This window comes from Jatropha curcas, chromosome 2 (assembly GCF_041381405.1).
Source record: "Jatropha curcas cultivar XTBG-Jc1 chromosome 2, XTBG_Jcur_1.0, whole genome shotgun sequence".
Classification (NCBI taxonomy): domain Eukaryota; kingdom Viridiplantae; phylum Streptophyta; class Magnoliopsida; order Malpighiales; family Euphorbiaceae; genus Jatropha; species Jatropha curcas.
In genome coordinates, this window is record NC_143152.1 from 5,016,975 (window position 1) to 5,041,773 (window position 24,799).

General features: G+C 31.4%; 1 protein-coding gene and 1 long non-coding RNA gene across 2 annotated transcripts; one reads left to right on the forward strand and one right to left on the reverse strand.

Annotated features, from left to right (window-relative positions):
* Nucleotides 1–2,451: 2,451 nt before the first annotated feature.
* LOC149498113 (uncharacterized) lies at nucleotides 2,452–4,890 on the reverse strand. The gene is made up of 3 exons (XR_016319428.1): nucleotides 4,558–4,890; nucleotides 3,467–3,555; nucleotides 2,452–2,656 (listed from the first exon to the last, which is right to left on the reverse strand). It is a non-coding gene; the product is annotated as an uncharacterized LOC149498113 (long non-coding RNA).
* A 16,381-nt stretch (nucleotides 4,891–21,271) lies between these two features.
* LOC105635768 (transferring glycosyl group transferase) lies at nucleotides 21,272–24,603 on the forward strand. Its single transcript, XM_012218864.4, has 2 exons — nucleotides 21,272–22,679; nucleotides 24,183–24,603. The coding sequence occupies exons 1-2, from the start codon at nucleotides 21,358–21,360 to the stop codon at nucleotides 24,421–24,423; spliced, it is 1,563 nt and encodes a 520-aa protein (XP_012074254.1). The 5' UTR covers nucleotides 21,272–21,357; the 3' UTR covers nucleotides 24,424–24,603.
* Nucleotides 24,604–24,799: the final 196 nt, after the last annotated feature.

Below are 24,799 nucleotides of genomic sequence, written 5' to 3' on the forward strand. Positions count from 1 at the left end.
GAAAATCAATACCCGCTGTATTTTTTGAAAACCTTTTGTTATTTCACAAAAATGAATTGTCTATCTCCACGAGGACAATCCTCAAATCATCAAGTTCCAGTCTTCTGTTACATATTTCATCCCTAAATGATCTTCTTAACCAAGATTATTCTAATATCCATCATTATTATTCCTTTGGCTATTTCTAGTCTGTCAAGTATATTAGTTCACACCTTAATTCAATTTTTTTTTTTCAAAGGTTATTTTTATTTTATTATTATTATTATTATTATTATTATTATTATTATTTATTATTTATCTTTATCTTTATTTTTACTATTATTATTATTTTGTGTACATATTTCTTACATTTGAGCTTTATTTCTTTCCCAATTTATTTTTATTATTTTTAATATTTCTTTTATCCTTCATATCTCTTTAGTGTACCCAACCTCATTTAAGTCTTATCCGTAAAAGAGTTTTAAAGATGGGTACATGAATCTATGAAGTTCCTAAGGTCATTGCTTCTTAGCTTTCTTTATTCTAATTTAAATTATTATTTTTTTTTTTTCAATCTCTACTTCATTATTATGAGTTATCTTTGACCTTTATCCTCTTCCAAATTTTGTTACATTTTGCTTTTATTTTACTTAGCACCTCAATCTAATTTTGTACTTAATGCTTGAAAGCAGATTTTATATACGTTTCTTATAATTAACGTAGATTCACAATTACTACTAGTTCTTTTTACATAACTCTCTACCTAGATATATCAAATTCCCTTAATTATTAAGTTTTCCTATAGCATCCACGTTCCTTTCCCCATTCATTCCCCCATTTGTGATTTAAAGTTATTCATCATCTTCTACATTCATTTTATTATAATTAATTCATCAACTTAGTCTAGCCCACTAAGTATCCTACATGTACTAGAATCTTAATTATATCATATCTAATACACTTACTACACTTTTCACCTTATAAATTTTTTTTTTTTTTTTTTTTTTTTTTAAATTATAACAGCTATCCCTTACATACACACTAGTTCCATAAGTCTGTTAACGATTCAATTGAATTGCTCAACTTATCATTTTCTTTTCGTAAATTTCTCATATAGATTTATAATAATTCCATGGCTTGTAATTACTTCTATTATCTATTAGTCAATCTTTTCCATATTAATCAAATTTTAAATTCAAACCTTTGCCCAATTATTTACTACTTTTAATTCTATATTAAAACACCCAAAATCTTACCTTTCATGCTAATTGTTCAAGGAAGTTTTACCTGCTTCTTTATTCTGTTTAGTTATTTTGCCTCACCTCAATATGACCTATCAGAAATTATGCGTCTTCACATTTACTCTTATGATTAAATTACCTTTGTCTTTTATATTGCTTTAATAACTCTATTTAAATTCTATATGTCGAGAATTACCCAATCAACTACCTTTCAATTACCTTTTGTTGTACTTAAACACAATTTATCGTTTCCACGTTTGACTTTATTTAATTATTCCAATAAATTCCTATTCTCCTTAATATTCTACTTGAGAAATTTACAAATTTCCTCTTTTTACATCCTTAAGTTTTGCCTTGGTTAATTGAGGATTTCTTGTCTAGTATGATTATTTATCCTAAATCCTCCCTTTCTAATTTAGATTACAATTTCCACTATGTAATCCCTAACCGCAACATTCCTAGAATTTAATCTATATCTTAATTGAAATTTTCATTCAAATTCATATTCTATACCATTTATTATTAATTTATCACTATTATTTTCTGTAGGCCTAATTTAGTCCTCGGGATAGACAATAAATCAAAATTGCAATCGTTGTAGAGAATCGACAGAACAATAAAAGTAAACAATTAATTCCAACTTCACAACAAAAACAATTTCCAATAAATACTAAAACATTTTTTTTTATATATATATATATATAATTATTCAAATAAACTCACTTTCTTATTGTCTTTAAAACTCTGAATTCTTTTCTAAACAGTTTCAAGTAATTCACGAAGCAGTGTCTCTTGTTGGATCAAGGTGTACTGGGTGATCAGGCCATTACACCAATTTTCAACTGATTTTCTGCTTCAAAAGTTATGGAGAGGATTTAGCAAAACTCAAAATTTATTTTATCAACGTCAGTTACCCAGACCTGTTTATAATTTACTATTATTTATCTACCTTTAATTCTCATCCTAAGTTTCATATAGATTTCCTTCCATTCTCGTGCGCGATGCGTCCACCGGCACTAAAATGGAATTCAATCCAAACTACATCTCCTTTGTTGGTTACGGCCGATCCCAACATAGGAGTCCTATGTTTCAATTTCCTAAGTTCCGCAATTGATTCCTAAGGCCCAACTTATGCTCTGATACCAACTTTGTCACGACCCATTTCCATGGACCGGACCGGCACTAGGACCTGGGTGGGCTTAAGGCCCCCGAAGCCCGTAGTAAGCCTATATTATGCAAATCTCATTTACTATCCATAATTGTGGATACAGGCCCAATAATTTATTTCAATTATGTACCACTAGTACAGTTCATCTACAACCCACTAGAATACAATTGCGGAACTCTACCTGTACATTTACATCATCATTTATTTATCGTTTACAGTCTTCTATACTTATGTCTCAACTCCATAGGATTTTTCTTTCTTCTATTACCTGGAAAAAAAATAGGTAGGCAGGGGTGAGCGCCAAACTCAATGAGTAGGGTTAGATAACCCTCTCACCCCACACAATCATACAGATGCTAAAATATTTTTATTTGTTTATCGATTAAATTTATGATCATGCAGTGTCACACAAATGGCAATACAACAGCAACCACAATTAGTATCACCTTCATATAATCACATCACGTGGAAATTAGTCAGTGGCACCACCTAAAACCCCAACGAGCCGTCCTCACACATGGCTCGCCCTCTCATACATGTGCACCAGGGAGCCGACCCCCATACGGCCAACTGGTCTAATCCTCACTGACCAGTCCTCTCATTGTTTTTCCATTCTCTCTCTTTTTTTAAAAAAAAAAAATGCCAACAGGAGGCAACCCGGTGGTCTCCATCCAATCTAGATCATCAAGTGCTCACAACAGGAGGCCACCCTGCGGGCTACAATCAAATCTAGATCATCAGGTGCGCAACAACAAGAAGCCATCCTGTGGTTTTCCATATAATCCATATCATCAGGTGCACACGGAGGCGCCGATCTCCCATTTACCCGGCTGACGGTCAAACTCCATATCATATCATATTCAGGATCCATATCACATAGACTGTCCTCACAAATCCATGGTGGTCCACTTCATCCCAATTCCACACAAACAAGGCACAGCAATATCACATCACAGGTAATCAAGCATTATTTAATATCAACAAATAGTGCATCACAATATAGCAGTAATGCATGATACCATTTAGTCGTGAATGCATGAATGCAGGCGAATGAGGCGAATTATCTAACACTACTCACAGTTTTTTTTTTTGTTGTCCTTCAAAGGACTGCCTTTCTTATTGTGCGCTCCCGGCCTTTTTCTTCACAGTCCGAAACTTTATAAGTATCTATATAATAAGAAAATTCTGCATAAGAATTCTAATTTGGAAAATGCAGTTTACATTCATTTATTTGTTTTCATTTATTTATTTTCATTACTCGTCGGTTCACTAACTTATCAAACTAAACTGTATATCTATAGTGCATCTTTATTTGATTTATTTCTTCTAATTTATTCGTTAAGTAAAACGTCTAATTATTTGGTAATTAATATTTTATGATACTACTAATCAAAATATTTAATATGATTAATAATAATAATATTAATAATGATAATACGATTGATCATATAATATTCATAATGTTAATAACTTTAGTCGGTATTTAATTCACTGAACTATATATAAATTCGTTCCTCTTGTTTATTTATTTATTTGTTTATTTATCCCTCTCATAATCTTATTCTATATTTTTAATTTCTATGAATAATTTAATCGCTATAAGTAATTTAGTTTCTAAAATACAATTTATTTTCTACCGACTTTTCGGCAGCATCTCCCCTAAAATTTGGATTATCCACCTGTTAAAATATCAACAGTTTATCTAATAATTTCAAACCACACAGCCCATCCATCGGGCAATTAATCAAATAACATTTTCCTATCCTCCTTCAATCTCAACATCACCACACAATCCAATTTATACATTACAATAACATTATTTTTAAACTACCTTAATTATATCAACACTAATATTATAAAGCTATTAACTACTCACAATGACCAAATTAAATTAACCAAATTAATTAACTACAAATAAAATTAATTTAATTAACTAACATTACTAACATTAACTTAACTAAACTAATTGACTACAAATAATAAAATTAATTTCATTAACTAATACTACTAAATTAATTAACTGCAAATAATAAACTTAATTTAATTAACTAATATTATTAACATTAACTAAATCAACTAAAATTATTAAAATTAAACTAACTAAATTTAATTAACTATCATTAATAAAATTAAATTAATTAACTAAAATGTATTTAAATTAATTTATACCCCAATATAATTTTTTTTTTTGTTGAATTTCTGCTAGCTTGGTGATCGGAGGCGTGCCGGAGCGGCGGCTAGGCGGTGGCGATGGCGTGACAAGCTGGGTGAGGCGCGGCGCTTGCTCGATCGAAGGCAGAAGGGGCTGTGGTGGCGCGATGAGCTAGAGGAGGAGCTGGCAGTGACGCAGACCCAGTTGCAGGGAAGAAGAAAGGGAAAGAAAGAAAGAAAAAGGAAAGAAAGAAAGAAGAAGAAGAAGAAGAAAGAGGAAGAGAAGAAGAGGAGAAGAGGAGGAGGAGATGAGGTCGACGCAGGAGAGGAAAGGAAGAAGAAGAAGAAAAGAAAAGAAATAAAGTATGTCCAACTTCTAGATGATTCCGGTTCGATCCGAACCGGATCGGTCTGATTCAACGACTCAGCTAGATTTTTACTCGATTTGCAGGTTTTTCACATGATTCTCAGGTTATTCATTTGGTTTTCGAAAAATTAATTTGATTTTCGGGTCCGGTTCGACTTATTTTGTTTATTTAGTTCGGTTTCGCAATATTTTCTCTATTTACTCAATTATAATACAATATTAATAGTAATGATATTTGATTTTAAGACAATTAATTTATATTGCAGTTACATACATATACATACATTTGTAATCAATTAGTAACTAGAGTCTCATTTTATTTCATCGAAACTTTTTAAGTGTTCTCTAATCAAAATTCCCGAATAATCTGTTTTTGGGCTTGGGCCCAACTCAAAAACTTGGGCTCGATTTGAGACTGTGTTACATTTACAGCCCACACGGTCAAAATTTCTTATTTTTGATTTAAATTAAATTTGAAAATTTCGAAAATAAAAATTCGGGGTATTACAGTTTTCAAACCTTAATTAAATTTTGAAAAACTAGAAAACTGTTTTTTAATTCTCTAAATAGAAAATCGACTGATTTGAACAAAAAACTATTTTATTTAGTTTTCTCAGAAAGCTTTTCTAGAAAATTACTACAATTTTCTATAAATAAACAATCTTTTAAAGTCTTCAATCATAAGCAATCAATAATTTCTCTTGAATCTTAAATTGTCAACGAAGAAAAACGCACAAACACGCATAAAAAATTCTCAACAACGTAAAAGGAGAGAACACATTACAAATAGGTGTGTCAAAATGGGTCTAATACGCGAATACGATTCGCCTGACATGCGAAATAAATAGGTTAGGGTTGAGGTTAAACGAGTTCGTGTTATAAATGAATCACTCATTTATGAACGAATATAAATGTATTGTGTCGTGGGTAAACACACGAGTTAAGTGAGTGACTCGTTTGTTTAAGAGTAAAGATGTAATTTTAGTGTCAAATATAAATACTCCAAATAAAACATATTTAAACTTTATTGTTGTATTAATTTTTTTATTTTAGTCATGAATCTTGAAAATTCATTTTTAAATATAATTTGAGTTAAATAGGTTAAAATTTAAAAATAGTATAAGCATGTTAAGTAGGTCATACACAGGTTAACACAACCCACTTAACCTATTTATGGTATTAGGCGAGTCACATGGGTTATATATGGGTCGACACAATCCACTTAACCTGTTTATAATATTAGACAGGTTACACGTGTCTTATTCGTGTCACCTGTTTAATTTTTGTATTGTGTTCATGTCGATAAATTTGACACGATTGTTAAATGGGTCATATTCATATTGACTCTAATCGTGCCACGTGATAGGCGAATTCGTGTCGAACTCGACACGCCAACCCATTTTGACACCCCTATTTGCAAAGTAAAAACATGCAACTCACTAAGATGGTACCAAAAACATTCAAAATCTATGAGATATGAGAGATTAAATCTGATAGTGTTATTTTTGTACAATTTTCAATATAATTTTTATTAAGAGTTTTAGCATTTTTAATTTATTTAAATTAGTTTTTATTTAATTTTGTTATGTTTTTATTTAAAAGTTTCCTTGAAACATAACTCACTTAATCCCAAGAAAATTTGTAGGGTTTTGACACAGAAAAGAACAAAATGAAGCAAAATATTTTAGCACGCCCAACCCGTGCCAATTAACACACGCGTGCTACAAATACCCTGGATTTCCAGAGCCTAGCACGCCCTGACCATGCTTCATAGCACGCCCGTGCTAAAAGACCAAGAGCTAAATTAAGTCAAAATTGCCAATCAATTTCCACCAATTTCATGAGCTAATCTTGGAGACCTTCTTCACATGCAAATCAACTTCTAAATCTATGCACATGGGAAGGCATGATTGAGAGAAAATTGAGGCCTAAAAGAGAGCTTTATCACCTAACAAAGGTAGACTTTGATCATTAGACCATGTGTATTTCTCTTCCAAGAAGTCTATATAAAGAGAAGAAGAGTTCATCCCATACCATCCATCTCCAGTCCATCTCTTCTCCCATCTCTCATCTCATTCTCTTAGCCTTGTATATAGTTTTATTTCTTCAAGAGTTCAAGTATTCAAAAGTTGTGCAAAGATTAAATGAAGCCATCTAAAGCCAATTGTTAACTAGTTCTTATTTCTAAACTCTTAATCTTGTTTATTTCTTTCATTATTCTTATTTATCAAGTATTGTTAACTAGGGATTTGATGTAGCTTAACTTCTTTTCCAAGTTATAATATTAGATTTATTTTTCCTTGTTCAAGTTATGATTTATTGATAAACATAATGCTTCCAGGCAGAGGTTATCCCCTGGATTGATTTATTTTATTAATCACTATCGGAAGAAGGATTTTTAATACGAAAAAGTTAATGAATCACATGAGAATAACAACTTGATGCGGAAGCTATATGGTTTGACTCATGGGGGGTTTTCATGAATTAACAACTTTAATTTATGAATTCATAAACACTACAAAACTTAATGATTTAATTCATGTTTGATTATGCTATTGGAAGATAGGTAGTTAAACAGAATTAAAATAGCTAAAAATACATCGGAAAAGCTTGTTAGTGATTTTAGAGTTATTTTCCCTGCTTGAACAATTAAAATTGATTAATAAACTAATAAAATAAATTGAATAGAATTAAGTGAAATCAAAATCTCTAGTAGTTTTAAATCCTTGATTTCTTTAATCAAATTTTGTTTGCTTGACTTTTGCTTATTTTACTTATTGAATTTATATTCTTGAATCTATTCTCTCATTTATTGTTTAAATAATAATACGATAACATAATTTTGGTACACAGTATACAATTCTCGTGGGAACGATACTCTACTTATCATATATTACTTGTGGCGATTTCGTATACTTGCGAAAGCACTGTCAAGTTTTTGGCGCCGTTGCCGGGGATTGGCATTACCAATATCAATGCAAATTATCCTATTATTAATTTACACTTTTTTTTTGTTAATCGAAATATTTGTTTATATTTTTTGTATTTTTTTTCTTTGTTTTTGTTGATTTTCTTTTTCATCATTTTCTTGCAAAGTATTTGAGATGTACTATCAACAAATAGTTGCAAATTTTAATCAACAACACTTGGAGCCATTTTATGCCACTTGGGCAAGATTTAATGAATTGTTGGAGAGATTTCCTGATCATAATTTTGCTAATAAATATATCACTTACATATTCTACTGTGGACTAGATGAAGAAACAAGAAGTTGGGTAGATAATGGATTTTCAACAACCAATATTCACCTTCTGGAAAGTAGCTATAAAGATGTACTTTACATATTAAATGATATGACAGATTTTGACTACCGTTGTCATTGGGATCCTTCACTGCAGGGTTGGAATCACCAATACCCTCCAAATTTTGAGTATGAAGAAGAGAAGCAAAAGAATTCAGAGGATTTGATTGCTGCCCTTACTAAATCTCATATGTAATTTATGAATGAAACTCGTAAGAGTTTTAAGATCCAACAAACGGCAATAAAGAATTTGGAGGTACAAGCAACAGCATTGATAATCATGGCAATTAATGGATATAGAGATGAAGAGTGCAATTCTGAGGAAACTTCACGGGAAATTGCAGATTTAGAAGAAGTAGATCCTACATGTGAAAAATTCAACTCCTTTGAAGACGGATTAAATCTCAATTTCTTGTTTCCAGATATGATTATTAATGACCATGAAAAATGTGAGGTACAACTGGAAGGGACATTGGATAAGAGTTCAAATGAAAGCAAGCAGAAAGCAATATTGGTGGATGAAGAAATAATTGAGACTATTGATTTGAGCTCATCAATGGTCTTTATATATACACCACCGGAAGATCATTTCTTTCCAATGATACCATCTTTAATAAATTGTGTTCTCTATGATCTAATGCAGGTTTTTCCCCAAGTTTATCATTCAAAGCTAGATGTTGTTGATAAGACGAGCATAAATTTTATCAAACTAGCCAAACTTGACGGCGTTTTCAACCAAGACCCATGTGTGATATTACATGATACATACTATGAGAAAACCGTTATTTGATGAACTTCTCAAAAGTCGAGTTTAAAAGACTGTAAACAAAACGCTAATGGGAGGCAACCCATAATATTTTTTTTTCTCTCTTTTTAGTTTGTTATTTCAATTTTTTTAAAAAAATTAATTCATAGGTTTTAATAAAAAAAATGATGTTTTCTGTCATTGAATTTTTTTTTTAAATTCTCCAATTAAGCTAATTTTGCAGGTGAAATGGTCTAGAATAAAAGTTGCATGGCTTAGTGTATTAAATGGCGCGCCTGTACAAACCAGGAAGTAGCACGGGCTGAATATGTCAAAGAGCACGGGCGTGTCAATTGGTATATAAAATTTATGCAAATCAGTAGCTTACACGGTGTGGACGTGTTTTATGGCACGATCGTGCCACTTGAGAATGAATTTTTCACCGAGAAGTCCTCTTGTTCGTGACAATCAACTTGGAGACCTGCATAGACTCTCGCGCTTATCAAGGACAAAGTGAACACAGGCTAAGTTTTATTGTCTTTCATTGTTTTTGTCCTTTTGCTTTATTAATTTGTTTATGATCTTTTCAATTTTGTTTATTTTACTTTTACTCATTACTTTTTCCTTTGACCACGTGCAAGTGTTTTGTTTTGTTTTCTATTTTATTTTATTTTATTTTATGATTATTTTTCATTATTTTTTTTCTACCTATTTTTTCTTTCTTTCTTTCTTTTTTGTCCTACTCTACCTGCTTTTACCTACCTGCTTTTACTTTCTTTTCTTTTTTTTTCACTTACGTCCACTTTTTTTTTTTTTAATTATTTGCTTTTGATTATTTTTTTTCCATTTTTTTATTATTTTTATTTCAAATTTTTTTTCTTCTCTTTTATTTTGACGTACTTTCATTTTTTTATTTATTTGCTTTTAATTATTAATTTTTATTTTTATTTTTATTTTATATATATATATATTACTTTAGTTCTTTTTCACTTTCAGAATTTAGCATTTTGATCTAGTGCGTTTCGCTTTCTTGAATTTTATTATATTTTTCAATACAATGGTGATAAGGTGTTTTCAACTCTATTTTATTTTTACATCTTGTTTTGATAATATATGATAAGTTTGGGAAAGTGATCTTATTTTTGCACACATTGGGGACAATGTTGTGATCTTATTTTTGCACACATTGGGGACAATGTGCTAGATTAAGTTGGGGAAAGAAAAATTTTAGTTAAAATTTTAATTTTTTTTATTATTTTGTTTGTTTATTTCATTAGTTAGATTAAGTTGGGAAAAGAAAAATTTTAGTTAAAATTTTAATTTTTTTATTATTTTGTTTGTTTATTTCATTAGTTTAATATGGTTGGAATAACTGTGAGCAAGTTTAAAATTTATCATAATTCATTAACCTTTGATTAAATTAATTGTTCTTCGAAGCTAATTATTTTTTCAGCTTAAATTTTAATTTTTGACTTAACATAATTCTTTGATTTAACTATTTGTTTTTAAGATTATAAACACTAATTTTTTTGTGAATTTTATGATATATAGATGTGTTTTAATCAAAATTTATTTAACATTGGCACCCCTAGAACAAATTAGAATTTTTTTCAAGACAAATTTTTTTATGTTTATATTTATAAAGAGATGATTTAGGCATTCTTTGTTAAAACTTCATATTTAGCCTAGACCACCTAAGTTAAAGTATGACCCTTGCAATCAATTTGAAGCCTATATCCAAAAGTTATTGTTCACCTTTATTAAACCTAACCCATAAACCAACTTAATTTTCTACCCTAAGTACAATAATGTGTAAATTGAAGGATTTGATTTTTATTAAAACATAGCAACAAAGGGAGAAAATTTCATTAATACTAGCAAATGAAGAAAGGAAAAAAAAAAAAAAAAAAAAAAAAAAAAAAAAAAAAAAACCTATAAAAGAAGCAATTAATCAAAAATTCAAGTTTGGGGAACTTTAGCAAGGAAGAAATTATCAAAAATGCTATGAAGAGACATCGCTGAAAATATCTCTAATTTTGAGCTAGTAAGAGACTTCAAGTTAATCTCCCTTTACAAATAAAAATTTATTTTTAATATAAATGAAAATCCTGATATTAAGCATTCTTTGTACTTTTATGTACCATGTTATCGTTTTCTTTACTTAGCTAAGATTATATCCCTAAAACCTCATTACAACCTAAATAAAAACCTTTTGATCTTTTAAATTATATGCATTTCAATTGTGGAGAATGGATGACTAATTTTGCCTATGGGAATGTTGAACTTATATTTAAACCTCTTATTTAAAGGTTAAATGATTTTTGTGAAAATTCATATCATAAGTTGAATAATTGTTAGTGTTAAAAATCTTGTTAACTTATGTTTAAATTAAGGAATGTATTTTATTGAAAATTGAATTTTTACTAGAATATAATTAGCATAGGAAACACATGATTCATTCTCATGTTAATGACTTTTGATACTTATTGAAATTGTGAATAATTATTCCCTACTATATATTAAGCTAGCTTTCTTAATTTTTAGTTTTGTTGCTTGAGGCCAAGCAAAATTCAAGATTTATTTCAATAGATAAGAAATCTGTAAATTATTGAAAATGAAACTAAAGAAAAATAATGAAAAGGAACAAAAAGGAATTACTGCGGACCAAAGACGATGGATAGTAACGGCTAAAAAAATAAAAACTAAAAGAATGGGAGAAACAGAGCAACCTCTCACGATGAGAAAGACTGCTAGATTAAAAGTATATTCTAATGGCTAAATCTATATCTTTGGTTGTACGAGTATAAATATTTAAATACAAGACGATTATTATATAGTTTAATACAATTCATAAATTAAAATTTTTTATTTTAAAAATCAATTAGATAGTTAATTTCTTATTAATTTTTCTGTTTAATGACGATAAAGGCTCCATTTATTTTTAAAAGATAAGTTATAGAAAAATATCTTCCATAATTTCTTGTTTGATACACAATAAAAATAAATCAACATAAAATAATTTATTGATTAGGGGAAAATAAATTATTGAACGTTTTCCATTAGAGAAAGAGGAAACTTGTTTTCCTAAATTTTGTGAATTTCAACTTTCTTCCTCCTTTTTTTTTTTTTTTTTTTTTATTTTATGGAAAAACATTTTCCAATAAATCCATTTGTTGGTGTTGTTTGACTTGGTTTTGTGCCCACCGCGTTACAAACACTGGCCTCATCGTTGCATTTTCAAGTTTCAACCCTTGTCTCGTGCTCGTGGGTTAACAAACATGCAGAGATGGGTTGGGGATTTGGGGACGTGATATACGTAACCAGTTCCTTAAAGACATTAAATTGTTTAAGACCCGGCTGAATGGTCTTCGAGCCCACCAGAGCAGTGATAGTTCAGAGGAGTACTTACTAGTCCAAAAGCAACTCGGTGATTTGCTTCTTAAAGAAGAGCAGTATTGGAAACAGAGATAAAAAATATTCTGGCTTGCTCATGGAGACAAATATACCAGGTATTTTCACTCAGCTTCTTCACGTTAAAAATTAAATTTCATCACAGGTATCCGTGATTCGAATGGTGTTTGGAAGGAAGATCCGAGGGATATGCATAATGTGTTCTTAGACTATTTCATTGATCTATTTACAGCCACTCCTGCTCAGTTTAGTTCTGTTCTTGCACATGTCAATTCTCGAGTCTCTGAGTCTAATAATGATAGCCTTGTGGCCCCTTTTCTTGATGAGGAGTTTCGTATGGCGGCCTTTCAAATGCACCCGGATAAAAGTCCTGGCCCTAACGGGTTTAACCCATGCTTATTTCAAAAATTTTGGTCAGTCGTTGGTTCAGATGTTATTACCAGCTGTAAACAGTGGACTGCGAATGGCTCTTTTCCTGAATTGTTGAATGAGACTAACATTGTCCTAATCCCAAAACTTGATAATCCTGAGTTTGTGAAAGATCTGCGGCCAATTTCTTTATGTAATGTCTTGTATAAGATTGTGGCAAAGGTCTTAGCTAATCGGCTGAAGCATGTCTTAGAAAAAATTATCTCCCCATCTCAGTCAGCTTTTGTTCCTAGGAGGCTAATTACAGACAATGTAATTCTTGCTTTTGAAACAATACATTCTATGAAAAGTCGAGAGAGGAGTCAAGAACAGACAGTGGCCTTAAAGATTGATATCAATAAGGCTTATGATCGTGTTGACTGGTCTTATCTAGAAGTTATAATGATAAGACTTGGTTTCTGTGCCGAGTTTATTCAACTGATTTTGATGTGTGTTACGTCGATCAGGTACCATGTGCTTATTAATGGTCAAACTGTTGGTCCTATTATTCCATCTCGTGGGTTGAGACAAGGCTACCCTCTATCTCCGTACTTGTTTCTTCTGTGCTCTGAGGGACTTTCAGCTTTATTTACGCATGCAGAGGCTGTGGGGTCAATTCATGGGGGTCGAATTTGTAGAGCTGCTCCAAGGCTGTCTCACCTCTTATTTGCTGATGATAGTCTTTTTTTCTTTAAAGCTAAGGCAGACGAAGCTACAGCGGTTGCAAATATCTTAAGACAGTATGAAGCAGCATCAGGACATGGTGTGAATTTGCAGAAATCAGGGGTTTTTTTTCAGCTCTAATGTGGATGTCTTGGTTAAAGAGCAGATTATCAACATCTTGCAGGTCTCTCAACCTTTAAACCATGGCAGATATCTAGGACTACCTTCCTTAGTAGGACGTAACAAGAAGGCAGTCTTTTCTTTTCTTCGTGATAGACTGAGAAAGGCCATTTTTCGATGGACTCACAGACTTCTTTCCAGGGCGGGAAAGGAAGTAATGATTAAAACAGTAGCTCAAGCGATTCCATCCTACTGCATGAGTACTTTCCTTCTTCCTTCCTCCTCATGTGAAGAATTGCAAAGAATTATGAACTCCTTTTGGTGGGGTACACAGGGCTTGAATGGTAAAGGAATTCCTTGGCTATGTTAGGATCGCATGTGTGTTGAAAAGGCTATGGGAGGCCTTGGCTTCAGACACATATACTCTTTTAATATTGCCCTAGTTGGTATACAGATTTGGCGACTTGTCACCGAGCCAAATACTCTTCTATGTTCAGTTCTCAGAGCAAAATATTTTCCCAGGGGGAATGTATTGGATGCGCCCTTAGGGCATAATCCCAGCCTTATATGGAGGAGCATGGTCTCGGCTAAGTCATTTCTAAGAAGAGGGTATAGGTGGAGAATTGGTAACAGTTCAAATGTCAATATCTAGCATGAGCCGTGGCTACCAAACGATAATGATTTTTATCCGCATAGCCTTGTTGTTCCTGGTTTTGAGAATACGTCAGTCCGAGACCTCAGGTTGCTTAACGGTTGGAATGTGGATTTCATAGCTGAACTGTTCAGTTCAGAGGAGGTATCATAGGTCCTATCCATCCCTTTTACTCGAGCTACCTAGGCAGATAAACTAATATGGAACTTCTCTAGTTCAGGTAGTACCTTATTAAATCAGGATACAAACTTGTCTTGCCTCATTTTGTGGCGCCTGAAGGAAACATAACTTCGCTAGTTTGGGCTAAATTATGGCAATTAGTAGGCCCACCGAAGGTTAAGCACTGGTTATGGAGGGCATGTCGTAATATTTTGCCAACAAAATTTATACTTTTTGGCAAGCGAATCACGGAGGATGACCATTGCCCATTTTGCGGTGAAACAGAGACAATAATGCACATGCTATTCTTTTGTGAGAAAGCTCGACTGTGTTGGACTCTAGCACGGATTCCATTGGATGGATCTGCCATTGGGTTTAGTGATCTATTGTTGGGATTTATTGATCGGCGCAGTGATGAGCACTGCTTGTTATTTGGTTTGTTGTGCTACTTTATCTGGTTTGCTAGAAACCGTCGGGTTTGGCAGCAAACTGATGTTGATCCGTACAACATTGTCATGGCAGCCACTAGCTTTCTTAGAGAATGGAAGAATGCGCAGATTAGTCGAAGCACTTCCTCTTCTCCGTCGGCTTCAGTTCTCACATGGGTTCCCCCTCCGACTGGAACTGTAAAGTGCAACTTTGATGCAACTGTCCATATGACTGAGGGTCGATCATCATATGCTGGCCTTGTTCGGAGTGAAGCTGGGCAGTTTTTGGTAGCTTGCACATGTCATTTTGCCGGGGTGCTAAAACCACACATCGCAGAGGCCATTGGTCTGAGAGGGAAGTATTGTCTTGGTTGCTCGCAAGATCATTTGGTAGGGTTCTACTGGAAACAGATTGCTTGCGACTATTTCAAGCTGTCACTGCTGGTTTTGAACCTTATTTAGATTGGGCACCAGTGTTAGAAGAGATTAAATAATTGCTTTCTCAAAATCCATCTTGTGAATTGATTTGGGCTAGGAGACAAGTCAACAAGCCTGCACATGCTCTTGCTCATGTGGCATGTTTACATCCTTGTTTCCATTCATGGGACAAGACTCCCCAATGTATTGAAGATCTTATTGCTCATGATTTATTATAATATTATGATCTCCTTTACTATAAAAAAAAAAAAAAAAAAAAAAAAAAAAAAAACATGTAAGTCTTTTCTTTTTCTCTTCCTTTTTTTTTTCAATTTTTTAACATTTGGCAATTATTATGCTTATATTTATTTTTTTTTTATCAGCAAATTAACTAATTTTGTTAGTATAACACTAAATAAAAGAAAAACTTAACATTTTTAAGTATCTAAACTCAAATAGTGGACCTCCATATATATCTAAACCCAAATGAAAATGTTAAATCCGGATCAACAGTACTTTGTATATATCCAAACCTAGCCTAAAAATGTCAAGCGAAAAAAGCCTGGTAACAAAACAAATACAATAGTTTTCATTAACGTTTCTTAGGTAGGAAAAGTAAGACATTCAAACGAAAGATGTGTTGAGCAATAGTTTTTTAAGTAGTTTTTAGCATTTTAATTTGTCAAAACGTTAAATATTATTCTTTGCAATGTTCGATAACATAGCGTTTGAACTAGCTTTTAGAGATTGAGATATCGTTTTATATAAAATTAATACATCTGACCTTTAGCTATCTTTAACTTTTAGCGTTATATGAAAAATTATCAAATAGCTAACAGCTAAATACTACTGAAACAGCTACCAAAACAAATAACACCTACTGAAATACAGCTAATTTTGCCGAACAAATTTGAAATCAAAACTGAAATACATTTCCAAGACTAGATCCAAGCCAAGAACGTTTCATTAGCCTCGACTCCTTTTTTCTGCAATTAAACCAGCAAAGCAATTTTTGTTCCTCTTTATATAGCAGAAACTGACATGAATCAAAGAGAACAAGAAATTCAACATGTTAAAATCGTTTTTACCAATAGCAAGATCTCTTGTCTCTATGTAAAAAATCCAACCTATTCAGATTTGAGGATGCAAAGGTTTCATTATGCTTATATTTATAATGATGTATTGGAAATTTTTTTTTTTTATTATGATTGTGAACATTTTATAGTTTTATATGAAATATAATATGGATGTATTATTTATATGGTGAATTTTTTTTTTCAATATTGTCGTAAATGTTAGAAACTATTTTTTTAAGCATTTAAAAACCAAATATTAGAAAATAATATGTTTTGTTGGAAAATATTTTTCTAATATTTAAAAATAAGTTATTTTCCGTAAAACAAATGCAGCCTAAACAAGTAAAGATCAATTTGACTCTTATCAACACTTCTAATTTTCTTTACGTATGTACCACCACCAACTGAAACCCCTTTTTTTTTTTTCTTTTATCATAAATATCACCAACCTTAAATCAAAAATAAAATAACAAACTATCTTAACAAATATTTAATAAAAATTTGGTTTTTTAATCAAGGACAAGATTGAAACAAAAAATATTTTATTTAATTTTTTTACCTGACTAATAAAAAATCAATAGAATCTTACTATAATGATTATTTAGTTGAAAACGAAAACAAAATAAAGAGACTATTTGATTGATTTTTTAAAACAGAAATTTTAATTTATAAATTTCATATAAATATAAAGACTAAATAATGGTTTACCCTTAAGCCTAAATCAACTGTTAATAGCACATTGAACTTGCACTCACATATATAATTAGGGGCGTACAAAATCACTGATATTGAACTGAAAATTAAATCAATTCGATTCGGTCAGTTATTCAAAGGAGATTCCATTTGTTGATTTATTCGATTTGAACCAAACTTGTTGTTTGGTTTGAATCGATTTCGTAGAACTGGTTGGGTTTAAAATCGAATTGCCATGACAAAAAAATCCAATTAAACCTAATCGAACTGATTTGATTTGATTCAGTTCAAATGCCAATTTTAATTTCGATTCGGGCTATTGTCAAAAAATTTTGATTTGTATATATACACATATATTATATAGTGGAGATAGCAGAAAATTGATGAGGACAAAATTGAAGTGTTGATGTATCCAGTGGTTATAGGATTGATGTACAACATAATTGACTTGATGAATGATTTACTAGATCATTGACCCTAAGAACATGCATGTTATGTATGTATATTAAGAAACTTAATTCATTAATAGTAATAATTTATCAAGTATTACAAATGCTCGTGTAGATGAGACAGGTCTTTTAATAAATCAAAACAATTGTTTATACTCTTTTGAATAATAAATATTAAAATGAAAGAGATGATATTAGATCTTTCCACTTGAAAATTATTTTGATAAAAAAATCTTTATATTAGTAACTGATCATTTAATTGATTGGATTATAAAATAACTTCTTTTGGATTTTTGTACCTGGATTATTTTTTTAAGAACCTGTTGTATATGATGCACATATATAAGTTGTTGCCTCTATGCTCACTAGCATTAACAGAGGAATAGATTGCACTATCAAACTTCATTGATCGAACATCTACATGCACAAATAAATATCTAAAATTCTTCGGCCAAATAAAATTAAATACCATACTTTTATTTGATAGCAAACTCTCGAAAAGAAGAGACCAAAAAAAGGCTCCAAATACGGAGATAAAGAAAAAAAAAATTATTATGAAAAAAACATATATGAGTTGATTAAAAGCAAACAAAAAAATAGAATTAAGAGTGAAATGTAGGAGCTGGCTAAAAATTAGGGTTACATTGCTAGAGAAAAAGGGGAAGATTTTTTATATTTAGATTGTTTTTCTAAAAACTTATTGTATATGACGTACACATATGAATTCTCACCATTATGTGTCAAAAACATTAATGAAAAAACATATAATACTATCAGGCTCCATTGGTCGAATATACGTCACAAATCAAGATTTAAATTTTCCAATATATATATATATATATAGAGGAAACTTGCCAATTCACTAACAAAAAAGATATTGCTTGAGTGCATCATGATATTTCCACAAGAACAAGAAATACAAATATAGAAAATTGAAACTATTTGGTGATGATGATTTTACTAGGAAAGATTAATCTTCCGAGAAAAAAATTGATCTTGTTTTTCTACATAGGATGACAAAAGAAATTTTCTCAATATTATCCTGAACTTTTTCCTTTTGGAAACTTACAACTATATTTGATGCATGCATAAAAATTTAAAAAATTTTAATAGATATCAGTTTCCATTGATAAAATAAATTTACCCAAACTCAAAAATGTAAAGTTTCTAAATAAAAGAAACTTACCTAAATTTGAAGAGTTTCTAACCACAAACAATTAATAATTCATCTTGCATTTCGAATTCTCAATATAATTTTAAATGAAAATTATTGGGTGCCAATGAAAATTTTAAATGAAAATTTTCTTTGCATTATCTAGATCATATTGGGTGGCAATGAAACTATAATTTCATATTATTTAGATATATAATTATTTCATGGAAAGGCCAAATGTTGAAAGATGTTTATGAAAAAATATATTAATACAATTTATGTATAAATTATACATGAATTAAGCCATAGTTTTCCATAATTCTTTTAGCAATAAATGTAGAAAAATATAGCTAGCAGTATCAATATTTTAATTCTAGATGAACAAATTGCTGACTTAACGAAGAATTAAATGTAAAAATTAATTTAAGATTGAAAAATTAAATAAGTGTATCTTTAATTTTATTGCAGAGACAAAAAATGAAAAAGGTGCAAATTAATTTTCTTTTTTCATATCTATAAAATATGTTTATAAAATATACATGTCAAAATCGACCCATATTATCCAAATTGAATTAGAACCACATCCATATATTTAACTGGTTTGAATATTTTCTATGGTTGTTCGGTTTGTAAAAGATTTAAACCGGTATTTAAGTTCAATTTAGATAAATCTTCAAATCCAACCATGACCAATGCTAGTAAGAATAATAACTAAAGCTGAAAATGATGATGGCTTTTGTGAACTTTACTCGATTTACTATTTTTTAAAACATTCTTACTTTATTTGATTCATTTACCAATTTCCTTAAAAAAAATATCCTTAATACAATTTTTTTTCCTTAATTAGACTAAATTAATATAAATATATATATAAAAAGGTGTCTAAAAGAATGTTTTAATTACATAACGTCATAACATTTCTCTTGAAAAGTTGAATTTACTTTGTAATCAATAAGTAATCTTGTGTGATATTGAAGAAATTGAGTGGAGTAGTATCTCCTCACAGCCTAGTATATTATCTGATATAGTCAGGAAATTAGCTCAATTAACTGTAACAATTTCTTTGTTTGGTATCAACCAAGTATGGTCTGGTTGGTCTTTTTATTAGTGTGAGGAGGTCATTTCGATTAAAAGAGTTTTTAGACCGTTAGACCTCCAAATGAATAAAAAAAATTTTTTTTATTTTGATTCTCAAAGTTCGAAATGATTTCTTTAAAATTATTTAGTCTAGGTATTTGCAATAATTTGCTTTTGTATGATATTTGGTGAAGTAAGATTTCAACGTTTGGTTGGTACAAAAATTTCATATTATTAGAAAATTGAAAAAACCTTACTTAGATTGGAATCATGACCTCACTTCTAAACAAAATTAATGAAATTAAAAATTTTTATTGAAATGAAGGTATTTCTGATTATACACTTGAAAAAAAAAATGATAAAATCAGAATACTTTTTAAAGAATTTTTAATCTCGTTGGTTTGGTTCATAAATAGAGTCGTATACTCGATCTACGTAAGATTTTTTTGTAGAAAATTTTAGTTGGAAACAAAGAGATGCTACTTTTGTGAAAGTTATATATGGATATAGATGCCCACTTAGGCACATGTCTCTCGTGCTTAAAAAATGATTATTTCTTTTTACACCTTTGAATCTGATCTCTAACCCATTAATAGCACAATACACACACATATATAGTTTAACCTAATCTTTGAAGAAATGATTGAAAGAAACCGATCAGTAAGTTCTTTGACACAAGGCCAAGAATATATTGAAAACTTTCGAATACACTAACTTTTGTCTCTTTAAATTTTTTTTCTTCTCTGTTCCCATATATGATTTTATATTCAAATCAAGGCAGTTTAAGTTTAAAACTCTGAATTTATAGATAAAATTTGTCGAAAAATATAATTTAATTCTGCTGATTCAATCACTTGTTGATTTTTATGTCTTTAATTTGATTTGTTCTTTAACCTCATTGTTCTTAATATTACCATTCAAAACCATATATTTCTCTTATGCTAAAAAGAATTCTAGTAATCAAAACTAACATTGCTTTAAATGGCAAAGAAATAATTTTTTTTTAGTATAGTCAGAAGATTTGATCCCCTCGAGCTGTAGAACATAAAAGCTTTTTGCTCTCCCAGTAAAATGTACTTTACGGGAATCGAATTTATAAAATCAATCCTACTTTTAGAAGCAAAATTAAACTAAACTGAAATTGTTATTAGAACCAAATTAGACTGAATCAAATCAGTTTGTTTTAATGGTTTTTGCAGTTTTTAATTGGGCAATTCGATTTTAAACATAATCGTTTAATCTTTATAAAATTGATCCAAAGAAACTTCGATTTAAATCGAATTCACCCAAAAAAATTGATTTTTTTGTGAACAAACCAACTGAACAGTATCGATTCGGTTCAGTCAGTGATTTTGCTCATCCCTGGAAATTGGAAATTTACTTATTTATGGAACATTGAAGAGCTCTACTCATAATGTCACTTAAAGAAAAAAAAAGCTACTGTCATGAGCTTATTATGCGAAACCAATGCAACTTTACTTGTGGAAGGCCCAAATGGGTTCAAAAGTAAAATTGGGTCCGAGCCAAGCCCATTAAACTCAGTTTGGACGGGCCAGAAAAGAGACCGTGTTATGAAACGTTTCTCCTGTCTGCTAAGTCCTCGAAAGTCGAAACGCATGAACTAACTGGTTTGTTAAACCCTTCTCTTCTTGCTAATTGCCTCCGTTGGCAGATCCTGTCTGAGGAGGAACATGCCACAATGCTACGCTACAGAAACTTGTTGTCTAAAACCCTAAAAAAGAAAAATTTGACGTCTAAAGCTAAACCCAGAAACAAGAATGCAAAACATTCAAGAAGAAAGCAAGAACCCGTGGCCCAAAACCAAGAATCAGCTTACCAAAATAACCAGGAAACAGAAGATGTTGAAGAAGAGACGGAAGAAGGGTTTAGTCTCAAATCCTCAGCTCCATCTCACACTTGTGGGGTCCAGCCATTAGGAAATCTGTACATGAATACTGGCTCTATCAACTCAAGAAATACTGGTTTAGGTAATCTGCAAATTTTAACTGATGAGCTAGTTCTTGATATTTTAGGGCTTCTCGATGGGAACCATTTGGGAATTTTGGCTGCTGTGAGTAAATCCTTTTATGTTTTTGCTAACCATGAGCCTTTGTGGAGAAATCTTGTATTGGATAATTTAAATGATGGATTTTTGTTTAATGGATCCTGGAAATCCACTTATATTGGTGCATTTTATCCTTCATTTGATGTTTCTGGCATGGGAAGATTAAATATGAAAGTTAGAGACTTTTACTCTGATTATCTTTTCCAAAGTTGGTTATGTGCTAATCTTGAAATGAAACCTGAATGGCTTGAGAGAGACAATATAGTTAGAAAGAAGGGTATTTCTATTGAGGAATTTGTGTTGAGTTTTGAAGAACCAAATAAACCAGTATTGTTGGAAGGTTGTATGGATAATTGGGCTGCACTGCCAAAATGGGATAGGGATTATTTACTTCAGGAATGTGGTGATGTCAAATTTGCAGTTGGACAAGTAGCGATGAGGCTTGAGGAGTATTTTAGATATGCGGATCAAGTAAGGGAAGAAAGGCCATTGTATCTTTTTGACCCAAAGTTTGCCGAAAAGGTTCCCATTTTGGGTTCAGAGTATGAAGTTCCAATTTATTTTAGGGAGGATTTGTTTAGTGTTCTAGGCAACGAGAGACCAGATTATAGGTGGATCATTATTGGCCCGGCAGGTTCCGGTTCATCATTCCACATTGATCCTAATTCAACATCTGCCTGGAATGCAGTGATAAAGGGGTCTAAGAAATGGATTTTGTTTCCACCTGATGTTATACCACCAGGGGTACATCCAAGCCCGGATGGCGCAGAAGTGGCTTGTCCGGTTTCCATAATTGAGTGGTTCATGAACTTTTATGATGCAACAAAAAGTTGGAAGAGAAGACCTATTGAGTGCATCTGTAAGGCCGGGGAAGTGATTTTTGTGCCCAATGGATGGTGGCATTTAGTGATCAACTTAGAAGAATCCATTGCCATTACTCAGAATTATGTCAGCAGGTGTGTTTTTCTGTTCATTCTGTTATGATAGTTTTGACAAATAAGCTTTAAGAATTTCATCAGAGCACTAAAAGTAGATTCCATAGTAATCTTGAGAAACGTTTTAGCATGATTTGCTCTATTAGAATCGATGTGCCATTTAAGATTGGTCTCACTTAAAGTTTCTTAAGTTAATAACTGGAGCAACAATTTATGAGAGTTAAACCAAAATATTAGTTCTAACTGTTTGCCAGAGGATACCCAGTATTCAATAATCCAAAGTATGGTAAGCACAGCCTACGAAGTGGGAAAATCAATGACAATGCATATGATAAGCTAGTATTGGTTCACAACTCCCTGATATTAAATCATATTTTAAGAGCATGAGGTTGCTTTAGCTTATTGCCATTTAAAATTGCTTTCAACAACTTAATTTGCATGTAGAAGTATGTGAAAGATCCAACTGATCTAAGTAGGCTCAGTTCGGTTGCTAAGGATTCAGATCCATTTATCATCCAACTGATCTAAGTAGGCTCAGTTCGGTTGCTAAGGATTCAGATGCATTTATCTTATTTTCTAACTACCTCTTAAGAGTTGGATCGTAGAATCAGTCTAGTTATATAGGCTTATGACTAATCTGTATTAATATATTCTAATGCCTGGATAGATTTCTTTTTGCTATCATGTGCTCTTAATTTATGGGTGGCATTTAATTTTCTTATTGACTATCCTTGTCGAGAGGACTTGGATCAATTTCTCATCACTTGTTTTAGATAGATTGGAGCTGGGATAAAAATGATAAGCTGGCTGTAAGTCTTAGACATAGGGACCTGCATTACTGAAATGCAAAATGTAGTTTGTTATTTGTTTATTTTATTTGAGTTTCATCTTCTAGGAAACTTAGGGAGACCACTTAGAGTCTGTTTGGTGTTAATGTTTCAGATGCTATTGAGTAAAGTACTATGTTAAAAATGTTTTTTAGAGGTAATTATAGTTTGTTTTTAAATGAATTTCCGTATTATAGTCATATAAGTTTGAAAACAGTTGAATAGCCATCCCTAACTATTTTTTCCAACATCTACAAATGAAACTTTTCAAAAGCAGTTTCGACCTCAATTCCAATAGATTCATAGTTCCTCTCTCTCTCTCTCTCTCTCCCTACCAGCTCCTTTTGTAGTTCCTATCTAGTCAGAATTTCGCAATCAATGAAATATATAATTTAATTTCTAATTTATATTGATGTCGTGGCAAATCCTTGATTACATCTATTACATAAATTAGCAATAAATATGATGACATTCTGTTTACTGCATTATATGGCAAAACTTGCTTGACTTGGTATTATTTTTGTTGCAAGCCATATTAGGGACTGCAAGCTGCAGTTTCCTGTGGATTTTTAGTGATGTTGAATTGCAAGTGTATTCTGATTGAGTATTTCTCACACATTCGCTTTTATCCCAAGTTTTTTTGGGCCAAAGGAAACAAAGGCCAGCCTAAATATATAAATGGTGTTTTGTGCTGCAGGAGAAATTTGCTTAATGTTTTGGAGTTTCTTAAGAGGCCGAATGCAAGCGAGTTGGTATCCGGGACGCTTGACCGCGTTAATTTGCATGATAAGTTTAAGAACGCTATTGAAGCAGCCTTTCCTGAAACCATCAATCAATTAGTGCAGAAAGCAGAGGAGAAAAAAGCCCAACAGAAAAAACTCTCCTACTGGGACTCAGTAACAGATTCCCATGCTGGCAATTTTAAGTTCTGTTTCTAAGGAACACACCCCCACCCCTCCCCCCACCCTTTCTTTTTCCTCCTCCAGGGCCAACTTCCTTAACCAGAATGATCCAAAACAATTCTGCCATTGATTTGTTCATAAATTTTTCATTGTTTTACTACTGATTGTTAAAATATTACATTGTTGATGCTATATATTATTATTTTTGCTCCTCTAGCTTACTGCAGTTTTCTTTTTTGAAGGTTTGCTTACTGCAGCTTATCTTGTTGTAATGTGTAATTCAGCATCGATTTGAAAAAGATAACTGCTAAGTCCGCTTGTAAATTGTTTGACAAAATACCCAAGAACAATTTCTTTAATGCGACACTTATTTGATACTGATATGGCACTAAAAATTATGTATGTATTCACC